This window comes from Mesocricetus auratus, unplaced genomic scaffold (assembly GCF_017639785.1).
Source record: "Mesocricetus auratus isolate SY011 unplaced genomic scaffold, BCM_Maur_2.0 Super-Scaffold_100004, whole genome shotgun sequence".
NCBI lineage: Eukaryota > Metazoa > Chordata > Mammalia > Rodentia > Cricetidae > Mesocricetus > Mesocricetus auratus.
In genome coordinates this window covers 88,538,877-88,553,461 of record NW_024429189.1, presented here as the reverse complement: position 1 = coordinate 88,553,461, position 14,585 = coordinate 88,538,877, and the positions used below count along the sequence as shown (strand labels likewise).

Below are 14,585 nucleotides of genomic sequence, written 5' to 3'. Positions count from 1 at the left end.
TGAACAACCTTTTCACAGAGGTTTTCTAAGACCATCAGAAAACACAGATAATTACATTATTGATGGGGGAAGTCCTGTACATTTGTTAATAAAGCACTGTTGGCCAATAGGAATCTAGATGGGTGGGACTAGGAGTCCAGGAGGATTCTGGGAAGGAGAAACACAAGAGAGTTCGAGATATAACGCCATGGGGTAGGAGCCCGGAACTATTCTCCGGTAAGAGACATACTTAGATTAACAATAATGGGGTAATTACTTAAGTCAGAGCTAGCCAGTAAGAAACAAGCAAGGCCAACAGCTTCATAATTAATATAGCCTCCTGTGTGTTTATTTGGGGACTACAATGCAGCAGAGCCCAGGCGGCTGGCAGGGGATAAACCAAAGAAGCTAGCAAAGAAAAAGCTTCTCCTTACAGATTATGATTCATAACAGTAGCAAAATGACAGCTATGACGTAGCAACAGAAACATGGTTGGAGTCACCACAACATGAGGACTGCAGTAAAGGACCACAGCATTAGGAAGGCTGAGAACCACTGCTCTAGACAAACAGGTAAAACAAGGCTGGACTAAACAGACAACCCTTTCTGAGACTCCCAGAGAAGCTCACAAGTGATATAACAACAGAGCAGCAAAGCACTTTCATCTCTTTCTGCCTGTCTATCTCTCAATCTACTGTATACTTAGCAAAAACGTCATTAAAAAAATTCCTGGCAATTGGTCAGATAGATGGTTCAATGTGTAAGGTAATTGCCACCAAGCCGAACAACTCTCCCACAAATTGTCTTCTGACCTTCACACATATATCATGGCTTACACTAAACTCTCTTACCACATACACATTAATAAATGATAAAATATTTGTTTTAAATTCTGCTAATTAATGAGCAGCACCAACCACACATATATCTGTAGGTTTTCTAGGTCCTAAAAAAAAACAATGAAAACACAGTATGGTGGTACATGCCTGTTAACGCCATCACTCAGGAAACCAAGGCAGAAAAATGTGAGTTGAAGACTAACCTGTACTACAAGGAAAGTTCAACGCCAGCCTGGGCTACATAGTTGAAGGCTGTCTCAAAACTACAACATAAAAGAGAATGGGGGACATAAAAAAAAATATAATAACTTTATTCTCCAGTAACTTTCACTTACCAGCAGGAAGATCATCTATTTTTGCTAGATCATTCTCTTCTACTCCAGGCATCCCTGCATCACCAATTCGTTTGACTTGTTCTGCTCAAGTAACAAAATATGACACAATTATGTTTATGCTTATATAAATCAAGAAAGTTTTGAAGGAAAGCAAAAATCAGTTTCTGAAGCCATAGGTTACAACCAAACACCTTGTTTAGAACGTAGTTTTGTTTCGATTGTTTGACCCACTTTGTTCAGAGAGAGAGTGTGTGTGTGTGTGTGTGTGTGCACATGTGGAGTCAGAGGGAGGCAGTGCTTCCCTTCACTGCTCAGACAGGAGCTCTTGTGTGTGCTGCAAACACCAGGTTAACTGACTTGAGCACTTCTAGAAAAATCATTTTCTATCTCCTATCTCGTGGTAGGAGTTCTGAGACTGCAGAGGTATGCCATTACAGTCAACTTTTTAATGTAGATTTGTTGTTATACTTGCATACTTAGTATCTTTACCATCTGAGCCGACTCCCTGGTACTGATACAGTTTTTTTTTTTTTTTTTTTTTTTGGTTTTTCGAGACAGGGTTTCTCTGTGGCTTTGGAGTCTGTCCTGGAACTCACTTTGTAGACCAGGCTGGCCTCGAACTCACAGAGATCCACCTGCCTCTGCCTCCCAAGTGCTGGGATTAAAGGCGTGCGCCACCAACGCCCGGCTCTTCACGAATTTGTGTGTCATCCTTGCTAATCTTCTCTGTATTGTTCCAATTTTAGTATATGTGCTGCCGAAGCAAGCACCTGATACAGTTTTAACTAAAATATCTTACTTTTTTTCTTCTTTCAAAGGACCAAAAATTTAAACAATACAGAAACTAAATCATCTCAAAACTAGAGTCAAATGTTATTAATGACTGAACAAACGTTATTTCAAAACAGGAGGAAATGGTCAATATCCTATCAACACAAAACAATAATATTACCTTTCCCATGTGGAATATGATTGCTTGAGGGTTCCTCATTCTTATTTACATCATTTTCAGCCACGTTTGGAATATTTTTAGGTGCTACATGATCATTTATACCCAACTCTTTTCCATCATTTGACTGACTCTTGTGGGTCTCCTGCCAAGGATAAGGATTTGGTAAACAGTTAAGTATGTTTCAGTTTTGAATTATTAAGCCACTGATAAAACTATGAATGTCTGTATGTGCTCATGCACGTGTGCATGTTGTGCCAGGCATATGCAGGTCAGAGGACAACTTATGGAAGTCATTTCTTTCCTTCCACCATGTGGGGAGTGGGGATCAAACTCAGGTCATCAGGCTTATTAATATATGAGTGCCCTTACCCACTGAATCATCTAAGGGCTACAAAAATATGTAAAAAACAAAAACAAAACAAGTTAACAAAGATAGTTTCTTTCTAATGCTATTACCTTGGTGTGAATGGATATCTATTTCCCCCTCCTCCTTTTCTTCTTTTGAGACACAAGGTTATAGTCTATGCTGCCTAGAACTTCCCAGATAAGATAGACAAGGCTAGCCTAAAAAGTTTGGTGATTTTCCTGCCTCTGCCTACCAAGTGCTGGGATTATAGGTGTAAGACATCATGTAGAGTCTTAAATATCATTAAAGCAAATTTCTTTCTTTTAATAATTATTTTTTAAACTTATTTTTATTCTATGTGCATTAGTGTTTTGCCTGCATGTATATCTATGTGAGGGTGTCAAATGTTGGAGTTACAGTTGTGAGCTGCCATGTGAGTGCTGGGAACTGAACTAGGGTAAGACAGCTATCTTATGTTTTTGGTTGTGAACCTAGCCTTTAATGGCTGAGCCATCTCTCCAGACTTTTTTTTAAAGATTTATTTATTTATTACATATACACCAGATTGAATTGTAGATGGTTGTGAGCCACCATGTGGTTGCTGGGAATTGAACTCAAGACCTCTGGAAGAGCAGTCAGTGCTCTTAACCTCTGAACCATCTCTTCAGCCCCCCAAGACAACTATCTTAAAACAATGTTTTGTGCCGAGTGTTGGTGGTGCACGACTTTAATCCCAGCATTTGGGAGGCAGAGGCAGGCAGATCTCTGTGAGTTCAAGGCCAGTCTGGACCACAGAACAAGCTCCAGAACAGCCTCCAAAACAATACAGAGAAACCCTGTCTAAAAAGAACAATGTTTTATGATTTTTGTGAGTGGACTCCTCACTGTTTTTAAGGAAACTTTCTAGTGTGAACACTGTCTGTCTGTCTGTCTATCTATCATCTATCTAGGTTTTTCAGGACAGGGTTTCTTTGTGTAGTATCAGCTGTCCTGGAACTCGCTCTGTAGACCAAGCTGGCCTTGAACACAAGAGATTTGCCTGCCTCTGTCTCCCAAGTACTGGGATTAGAGGCATATGCTGCCGCCACCAAGCATGAAATAATTTTAGATTTATAGAAAATTAATTGCTGTCCACCCAGTTTCTCCTAATGTTAAAATAGGTATTACCATGATATACCTATAAAACAAAGACAACAGTATTACTGGGCTGGAGATGTGGCTCCACTGGTCGATTGCCTTCCTGCCATCCATAAAATGCTAGGTTGGATACCCAGAATTGCATAAGCTGGGCAGGGTAGAATACATCTACAACACCAACACAGGCGATAAAGGCAGGAAAATCACAAATTCAAGGTCACCAAATAGGGAGTTTAAGATCAGTCTCAGCTACACAAGACCTTGTCTCAAAAAAAAGAAAAGAAAAAGAAAATTATTAACTAAACTTTCAGACTTCATTTTTTTTTTTTTTTTTTTGGTTTTTCGAGACAGGGTTTCTCTGTGGCTTTGGAGTCTGTCCTGGAACTAGCTCTTGTAGACCAGGCTGGTCTCAAACTCACAGAGATTTCCCTGCCTCTGCCTCCTGAGTGCTAGGATTAAAAGGCGTGTGCCACCACCGCCTGGCTTCATTTAGATTTTTAAAACCAGTTTTTCCACCATGTCTTTTTCCTATCCCAAGAACTAACTCAGTATATATACTATAAGGTGATTTAGTCTTCAAGTCTCCTTATTCTCCTCTGATTTGTCTAGTCTTTCTGTCATTGTATTACAAAAAATATAAAATATTATTTATGAACAGTGAATTTTTAATAGTATCTCCATGTCATGCAATAGTATTCTTTTGAGTTTTCAACCCTAAGTTGCTTTTGTCAGCTGTTTTTGTCAAAACATGGAAAGTAACTAATAAAAGTTTGCAATGAATGACACGATACCACAACAAACTTTTCTCCTCCCTTTCGCAATTCATTATACTCCTCTAAACTTCGAGGATCTCAATACTGTCTCCTAACTACACTCAGCATCTACACAATGGCTGATGGATTACTCAAGCCTGTCTTTTTCCACTATCCTAGTCTCACTCTTCAAAGCAAAGACAGATAAACAGCAACTGTTTCAATCTGAACACTGAAAAATTGTAAGAGATACAATGCCCTCAATATCCCCACTGAAAAACTTAGGAAAAATTAAGAATAAAAATCTGATAGTCCGGCCAGGAGACGTTGGCACACGCCTTTAATCCCAGCACTTGGTAGGCAGAGGCAGGCGGATCTCTGTGAGTTCGAGGCCAGGCTGGACCGACAGCCTCCAAAACAATACAGAGAAACCCTGACTCGTAAAAACCAAAAAAAAAAAAAAAAAAAACTGATAGTCTTGACTTTTAGCCCTTATATGTTACCAAAGAACAAAATAAATATTTTCTATTACTGAGTCATACTTTACTTTTCATTACAAGATCTTATACAAACCACATTTAATCAATGAGATTGAAGAGAATAAAAAAAAAAAACAACTTATGTCCATAGTGTTATGGTTAATGATCTTTACAAAATTTCCTCTATTCCTTTCTTTCTTTCTGTTTTTTTTTTTCTTTTTCTTTTTTTATGACAGGGTTTCCCTGTGTAACAGTAACAGTCCTGGTTGTTCTGGAACTCATTTTGTAGACCAGGCTGGCCTTGAACTCACAGAGATCTGCCTGTCTCTGCCTCCCTGAGTGCTAGGATTAAAATCATGTGCCACCATGCCCAGCTAATTCCCTCTATTTCTACAATGACCTTTATGACAGATCAACTCAAAAAGAATAAATAAAGAATCTTCTGACTCAAGATGTATCAGTCAGGGTTGGGCATGTAGCTCAACAGAATACATACTTAGTATATAGGAAGCCATAGATCTGACCCACACTACTTTAAGAAAATACAAATCAAAATCAGTTATATAGTATCTAGTTGTACTATTCCTGTTTTAAGATACAGTGTCAGACTACTAGAGACTAGTAAGAAAAAGTTTGACAATTCTGTTTTGTGTTCTCAAATTCATAAAAAAAAAAAACTAAAATAGACAAAAAAGAAACTGAAGCTGAGTATGGGTGTCAGCAATTTGTAACACCAGCACTTGAAATGCTGAGGCAAAGGGGTTGGGAGTTCAAGGAGTAATACAGTAAGACAATGTCTCCAGAAGAAGAAAAGGATGAATGAAGAAAGGGAGGAAGAGAGAAAGGAAGGCTTTTTAGTAAAAACCCATCCACTTTAAAACTTGACATCAACTATAATAACAACACTAATAATAATAATAATAATAATAATAATAATAATAATAATAATAATAATTTGCCTAGCATGTGCATGGTCCTAAGTTCAATTACTAGCCATAAGAAAAAGCAAGTAAGCTGATACACTTTTACAGACATTCACTTCACTCAGCTAATACACATCTTTTTTAAAATTAGGCACACTAGAAGACTTAACGTATTATGACAAAAGCACATTTTCTTCTAAATTACAGGTATTACAACTAAAGCATATATTGTTTAGATATTTATTTTTAATTTACCTTTTGTTCCTGCAAAAACTGATCTGCTAATTTTTTAATATTTTCTTCATGCTGCGCTCTTAATTCCTTGATCTGCTGTCCACACTGAAAACTAAATTAGAAAGTCATTCTTTTAGATTCCAATGGACTGAGCTCTCCAAGTTTGTCCAGAAGCTGGCACATATGTTTAGAAAGACAAAACGTTGGTCAGTAGAGAAAAGCAGAAAAGAAAAACAATGAAATGCAGTCAGAATAACAGAATAGTTAACTCTTTCATAGGGAAAAAGAAATACTGCTAAAGCTAACTGAAACAAAACAAAACAAAACAAAGGAAAAAAAAAACAGAATCAGATGCCAATAATCCTTCCTCAAGCGTCTTACAAATTACACCTATAAAGAAACAAGTCAAGGCCAACTTCAGTCACAAGAGAAAAATACTGCATAAAAGAAAACTGTTGGTTCTCATCAAATATAGAAAAATGCTAGAATTAGGAGCCAATAAGGAATGGTGACTATTGATTTGTTCAATAGTACTCTATAAAGAGTCTTTTTCTGTCTCACCAGCCAGCTCCTAAATAATGACACAGAGACTTCTTACTAATTATGAAAGCTCAGTCTATAGCTTAGGCATGTTCCTAGCTCTTATAACTTAAATTAATCCATTTATATTAATCTGTGTTCTATCACATGGCATTACCTCTCTTCCATGTTGTACCTGTGTCTCCTAGCATCTCCCATGTGCCTAGATTATCTCCTTCTACTACTTCTCTCTGCTCAGAACTCCCACTATACCTCCTGCCTAGTTAGCGGCTATTCAGCTTTTATTACAATCCACAACAATGTAAAAATATCCCACAACAGCACTCCAAACACCACAATACAAATCTATACCACGGAATAAGGAGAAAGGGAGAAACACTATAGAATCAGCAAAAAATTCCAAACAGATAAAAATGGTGACTTTCTGTTGGACAAGTAGTCAAAGGATACAAATAGACATTATTGCAAAAAGAAACAAGCATTTAATGAATACAGAGGCACACATTAATATTTACATTATTATCACAAATTAAACTAAACAATGTTGGTAGGGCTATGAGAAAATATCCACATTATAAATTAGCACAATTATTTAGTATGCAATCTTTCATTTATATTATACATCAGCTAATTCGTAAAGCATTTTAAGTAAATGTATGTTTATAAATATATACTAGTGAAGTACTAAGAGGGGAAAAATCTCCTGCATAAAAATAAAAATGTAACAATCTAAAACTATTTATTTTACTTTACCATTATTGTTAGTTACATGCTTGTGTGTACAATGTGTGTAGACATGTGAGTGCCACAGTGCTCCATGGCATATGTGTAGACGCTAGAGGACAACCTTCAGGAGTTAGTCCTCTCCTTGCCATGGCAGGATCCTGGGCTCACACTCAGGAAGTCAGAGTTCCACAGCAAGTGCCTTTTACCCACTGAGCCATCTTGCCAGCTCAAGAAATACAGAGAAAAAGAAAATTTCTACAATGGTCTCACAAATTGTAGAAACTAAGTTTTGATAAATTGATATGCTAGAAAATAAAGTATATCTCACTGTTTTAGTGTTCAATCCCGTAGATGTATGAAAAAATCCTGAATACTGGCAGCTAAAACACATACATACATACATATATATATTATGCACAGACAATTATAACAGTCAGAAATAGACAAACTGTTGAGTGTAATTTCGGTATACAGACCTGAAGAAAAGCAATGCTTTACCATAAAGCTGATTAAAAGTATACGGCTCTAAGAAATTCCTCATCTCTTCACTACATAGAGGCCTGAGTGAGGGGGCAGGAGCACACAGCAGAAGCATGAGCACGAATTCCCTGAGGATGTGCTCCAGTGTGGTTTTCATCTTCTGGAAGTCCCTCAAAAAGAAAGACTCTTCTTTCAGTCCTTACCATATCCAATCCAACAACACCTACCATTAGTAAGATTTTTCTATTTTACAATCTAGAAAACCCCAGCATATCACATTAAGAGTTTTCATAGTGTTTAACATAGTAAGATAAAAAAATTTCCAAGTCTTTGAAAGATAAGATAAAGGAAATGAAAGAAATGAGCAGAGGACAGGAAGGAAGAACTGAATTATGTACAAAACTGGACACACACTTGGGACTCTGAGAGGCTGCAGCATGCAGCATCTTACCTCTCGTATTCTAACCTCTTCACAAGGTATGTGTTGTTTTTCCTGAAGTCTTGAAGCTGATCTTCTTGTCGAAGAAACTCCTGACGAAGCTCAGCCAGTTGTTCTAGCCATACAAGGAATAAAATCAGACTTACTTATTGCAACTCTTTTTTTTTTTTGAGAAAAAGGCAATTCTATTTTAAAGTAACAATTCTTATGATAACAAATATTACAGGGGAGGATGGGATCCTGCAAGGTTCTGAGGAGCTTGAGGAAGATCCTATCCCAATGGCCTACCAGACCTTACCAAAGAGGTAGCACCTGCAGAACTGTGGGACTGATTACTTCCAGAAAAATGTGACCTAATTTTATGTTCATATTTCTGTTTTCGAGGAAATTGCAAGAGTTACATTTATTTCCCACAGTGTGGTGAGCCCATGGAGAGGCCTGGCTCAGATCTCCTGGCCCTGATATATGCGGCACCCTCACCTGAACCAACCACTCCAGCAGGTCTCAGAAGTAGAATGTAGCAATTGAGAGAGATTTGGTCAAGCAAATGCAGCTTAGCCCATAACTGGTACAGAAGGGACTTTCTATGGAGAATCTATGGAGTGGTCTTTATATTATGTACATTTTATTTATTTATTTATTTATTTATTTATTTATTTATTGTTTTTCGATACAGAGTTTCTCTGTAGCTTTGGAGCCTGTCCTGGAGCTCGATCTGTAGGCCAGGCTGGTCTTGAACTCACAGAGATCCACCTGCCTTTGCCTCCCAAGTGCTGGGATTAAAGGACGTGCCACCACCACCTGGCAATTATGTGCATTTTTAAGCTCTTTACTCATACTCTTAAAAGTTAGATATCTATAGCATGTGTGATGGCTGAGAGGTCAACCTTGGGTGTAGCGCCTCAGGAGTCCTCTACCTTGCTTGTTTTTGTGACCTGTGTGCCTGAGTGTTTATCTGAGCACCACATGCGTGTAGAAGCCTTTGGAGGTCACTGAGTAGACAAGGCTGGATGGTCAACAAGTCACAAGGCTTACTGAGGCCTTCCTCATTGTTCAGACTGTGGCTCATCTAAGGATCACTGAGATGATCCCGATTCTCAAAATTAAACTTTTCTGCCAAATCTAAAACCCAGTATTTATCCAAACTGTAGAAACATGTTTTTATCATTCATCTAACAAATACCTCCCATTCACCTCTACAACAGCTTAGTTGCTGATTCAACTTTTTCAAATTCTAAAAATTCCATACTGCTTCATCATCGGGGCACCAGAAATTTATCATATTTTTACGTTTTTCTTTGGTTTCAACTTTGAAGTCTGTATTTACTTCTCTTGTACCAACCATATTCCTTAGCAGGTTCATGTTAACAGAACACTTGAATATTTCAGTAGGATTTGAACACAAGTTCTTAGATGTTTCCTGCATTGCATTACCCGTGATGGTCTTGCAATCCCACTTTTTTTTTTGAGACAGTCTCTCCAAGTAACTCTGCTGTCTTGGAACTCACAGCGATCCACCTGCTTCTGTCCTGAGTGCTGGGCTTTAAGGACTGCACCAGAATGCCTAGTTAATTGTTATTTATTCATTCATTCATTTTTTGTTGTTCTTTTTTCTGTTGTTTTGAGACAGGGTTTCTCTGTGTAACAGCCCTGACTGTCCTGGAACAAACTCAGTAGACCAGGCTGGTCTCAAACTCAGAGATTCACTTGTCCCTGCCTCCCAGCTGCTAGCATTAAAGGTGTACGCCTAGTTACACTGTATTTCCTCAATATGAACTCAAAGATAATGTGCAGGGAAGGTGCCACTGGCCACTATTATAAGATTCTTGGGGTTCCAGATAGAGTGCCTATATGCCAGCACCCACTGTAAGTTTGAAGCTATTCTTGGTTACATAGGAAGACCTTAACTTTAAAAATTACTCTAAACCTGGGTGGTGGTAGCTCATGCCTTTAATCCCAGCAGTTGGGAGACAGACGCAGGTGGATCTCTGTGAGTTTGAGGCCAGCCTGGTCTACAAAGCTACATAGGGAAAGCCTGCCTCGGAAAGAAAAAAAAAATCCAAAAAACAAAGCCTCTTAAAAAATCTACTAAATGGTGCCACTCACATTCAGGGTGAGTCTTAGTTCCTCCATTATATTCCCCTTAAAACACCCTGACAGACATGACCAGTTGTTTCTCCCAGATGATTATAAATCCAGTCAAGCTGACAATGAAGATTAAAACATCACATGCCCCAATTCCTAAAGGCAAGCCAACAGGTGCAGTGCTGTGGAGCTTGCTCTCCTTACCTATTCTTTCTAGAAAGACGGTAACTATCTCCCATCACTTCATCTAAAACAAAATGGCACATGGCCCTGAATGCTGTAAGAGAGCAGGCAGAGCAAGTCATGGAAAGCAAGTCAGTAAGTAGCACTCTTCCATTGCCTCTGTGTCAATTCCTGCTTCCTTCCAGGTTCCTGCCCTGATTTCCCTGGATAATGGACTACAATCTATCAGAGGAAATAAGCCATCTCTTTCCCAAGTTGCTTTGATCATGGTGTTTTATCATAGCAATAGAAAGGTAACTAATACAGAGCATTTTTATACTTAGAACTTTTAATACATTTATTACTCATTTCCCTATGTTCCAGGTTTCTTTCTGTCTCCAGGGTGTCCACTGCATTAAGCTTAGAGATCCTCACATCGGGATGGTAATGTTCGAAGATTAGATATAATGCAGAAGAAGCACCTCATCTACCCCATCTTTTTTTTTTCTAGAAACTCGACAGTTCAATTTTCTTTGAGAACATTTTTGTTTATGTGCTTGCACAAATGCATACACATGCATGTGGAGCCCAGAGAGCAAATACTGAGTGTCTTCCTCTACTCTTCTCCACTTTTTGTTTTTGAAATAGAATCTTTCACTGAACCTGGAACTCAAAGATATTGTGAGACTAGCTGGCCAGCAAGCTCCAGGGATCACCTGTTTCTATCTCCCCAGCATTAAGATTACAGATGTAATCTGTTGTACCAAAACATTCAGCATTTTATGTGGGCACCTCATGAGTGCATGACAAACACTTTGCTAGCTGACCAACCCTCTCAGCCCTTCTTTAAGGAATTCTTTTTGTGTGTATGCCATATTTGTGGAGGTCAAAGGACAAACTCAAGCACAGGTCCTTTACTTCCATCTTGTTTAAGACAGGGTCTCTTGTTCACAGCTGCAGACACCAACTGGCCTATTAGCTTTTAGGAATCCTCCTGTTTCTGTCTCCTGCCTGCCTCAGGAGTGCTAGAATTACAGAGGCTAGCGTTATTTTGCACAGATCTACTTAGGTTCTGTGGATTCAAAAGCTGGTTCTTACCTCGACAGGGCTAGCAGTTTGCCTACTGAGTCATATCTCCAGCTCCTTCTGAGGATTCTTTAAAGAATATTTTATTGTAGGAACCCTGCCTATGCACAAGATTATAATACAGGCCTCAAACTCTTACACTTATTGCAATCAGAGCAACATTAAGTGATTTTTAAAAAATATTTTAAGGTAAAAAGACATTTTGCCATCAGAGTAACTATGTCCAGAAAATTTTATTTCATCCATTTCTTAATTCTTGAAGATTTCAGACATGAAGTAGTCTTTACTTTTACTCTATAATTAAAAGTTTCTTACCTTTTAAATGATGTATGTCTGCCATCTGATACGATATGTTGTTCTGTAGTTTAACCTAAAAACGAAATTGTTTTCATTTTAATAATATGTAGTTTTTTTTCTTCCCTTTAACACAATGTCCAAGTAGCTCAAACTATTCTTGAACTCCCCATGTTACATTGTTGCTGCTGTTTGCTTGGTTTAGGTTTTTCTTTTTGAGACAAGGGTTTATCTATGTATCCCTGGGACATGAGCCATGCTGCCTGTGTCTATGCTTGCCTGATAGCTGTGGTGATAGTGACAGAGATAGCATATGGCCTCCAAAGCCTCAAGTACTTACTGTCTGGCTTTTTCTAGAAAGGTCCGATTACTCCTAAACAGAGTAGAATAGAAAGGCAGCACCTTGAGATGGCTAAGTGGTTAAAGGTGCTTGCCATCCAAGTCTGATGGCCTGGGTTTGATACCTAGAACCCACATGGTAGCAGGAGAGAGACAAGAGAGTGGCATGAGCATATGTCGTGTTCTCCCCCCCCAGTATAAGTGTAAAATGAGATGCCCTAACATCCCCTAAGTCTTCAGGGTTCTAAAGAGACATTACAATAAGTGAAAGGACTAAGGCCTGAGGGCTAAAGGAACAAGTCTATTCACATACATCTTCTTATCACTGTCTCTATTGTTCCAGAAAAAAACCTCTCATCCCACAAGTTTTCTAGCTTATATACCTACAGACACAATTAGAGTTCTCTGGCAATATCAAGGTTACAGGCAGGTATTTCTCAGGGCCAATAAGACAGATAAGGCTGACAAAGCAGTGTCTGTTACCTTACTTTGTATCTCAGAGGGGGTGTGGCTATGAAGCCCATGGGCATATCTGAAAAGGGTCAATAGAGGAAGGGGTATGATTTCCAAGAGGGGAGAAAGGGAGTTTGTGTGTTAACAACATCTGTGTGGTTAGTTAACCTAGAAGTTTGTAATCGTTACTTGTAGAAAAAAGGGAGGAAAACTTGCAGGCAGCGTTGTGCACTCTCTGAGCACTTCTGCTGGGAATACAGCGTTGTGACAACTGTGGCAACTGGCATGCCTTCAAGAGGAAAATGGGTGGCACTTGGTCCGCATTAGCATTTTCACCAAATGTTAGCTGATTAAAGGGAACTTCTCTGCCCTAGAGATTACAACAAAGGGGAAAACTCTAGCCTCGAGCTAAGTGTTCCAGCTGAAGCTGGAGTGAGAAGGAATTTCCTTCCTCCAGGGCCTTTTCAGGAATTCAGGGCACCCAATATATATCCTATATGTCAAGATTATACAGCCAAATGAAAAGTCATCCTCCTGACTTCCCACAGATGTATGTGCCCAGTAGATGGAATATGTTCATGAGATATACACACAAGCAGTGGCCAAAGTTTTTCTTAGGGAAGAGATGAAGTGAAGCCGGGCGTTGGTGGCTCACACCTTTAATCCCAGCACTCGGAAGGCAGAGGCAGGCGGATCTCTGTGAGTTCGAGGCCAGCCTGGTCTACAGAGCGAGTTCCATGACAACCTCCAAAACAATGCAGAGAAACCCTGTCTCAAAAAAACAAAACAAAAAGTACATAAGAAAAATATCATATATGTTCTCCTTTAAGTTTCTTCGCAGGTAAATGGTGTAGCTGGGTGGACAGACAGGCAACAGTCACAAGTGCAGCCTATCTCTTGCTCAAATTACATCTAAAATCAGATAGACACTGTTTGCATGAGAGTGGTTCCCATAGGCTCATATATTTGAATGCTTAGTCACCAGGAAGTGGCTCTATTTGAAAGGATTAAGAGAATTAGGAGACATGGCTTTGTTGGAGGAAGTGTCACTGGCTTTGAGGGTTCAAAAGTCCATGGCAAGAACAGAGTCTCTCTACACCTACAGATCATGACGTAGCTCTCAGCTACTGCACCAGTATCAGCATGCATGCTGCCATGCTTTCTGCCATGATGATAATGGACTAAACCCCTGAAACTGTAAAGAAGTCCCAAGTAAATCTTCTAAAAGAGCTACTTTGGTCATAGTGTCTCTTCTCAGCAATAGAACAGTGACTAAGGCAGACACCAATCTAGATTACAAAATTCTAAAATGGTGGCTGGGAATACTGGCCTTCAATTATACATTCTTTTTTTGTTTGGGGGGGAGGTTCGAGACAGGGTTTCTCTGCATTGTTTTGGAGGCTGTCCTGGAACTCACTCTGTACACCAGGCTGGCCTCGAACTCACAGAGATTCACCTGCCTCTGCCTCCTGAGTGCTGGGATTAAAGGCATGCGCCACCAACGCCCAGCCAATTATACATTCTTAGCCACTGGACAGGCTGAGGCAGAAAGACTGCTTAGCCCACGACTTCCAGGACAATGTGGAATATAGCAAAACACCATGTATAAAGAAAAAAAGAAAAGACTATAATAATATAGTTCTATATTGTTGAAACAACTTGCCTAGACTCAGGTTCTACTAGTAATCACCTCATAAGCAGTCCATTAAAAACTTTTTTCAAAAGTTACATATGATCTTATTTTCAATGCAAATGTCACTTAAGATTTTTTTTCAGCCCTCAATGTTTATCAGAATGGAGAATTCTGAGATTAAGAATTATGTCTCAGCATGCAGGAGGCAGAAGCAGGTGGATCTCTGAGTTGAGGCCAGCTTGAATGCATGCTTGCTGAGTGACTTCATATACTTGTATGCTCCATGCTTTGTACTTCATACTCTTCCCTACAAAATTACCTTCATTCATGCTTGCATAATTTTAATTAGCTTTCAAGAATTTTGTTTTTGGG

The 14,585-nt window shown here is 39.1% G+C and overlaps 1 protein-coding gene and 1 pseudogene across 1 annotated transcript in view; both read right to left on the bottom strand.

Moving 5' to 3' along the window:
- Nucleotides 1-14,585, bottom strand: part of Golm2 (golgi membrane protein 2) — a 76,510-nt gene that overhangs the window by 34,877 nt on the left and 27,048 nt on the right. The window contains 5 exon segments of the mRNA XM_040746164.1: nt 1,144-1,234; nt 2,106-2,247; nt 5,998-6,088; nt 8,174-8,276; nt 11,810-11,864. Of these exon segments, the coding sequence (XP_040602098.1) occupies nt 1,144-1,234; nt 2,106-2,247; nt 5,998-6,088; nt 8,174-8,276; nt 11,810-11,864 (482 nt within the window).
- Nucleotides 1,830-1,923, bottom strand: LOC121140649 (annotated as a pseudogene).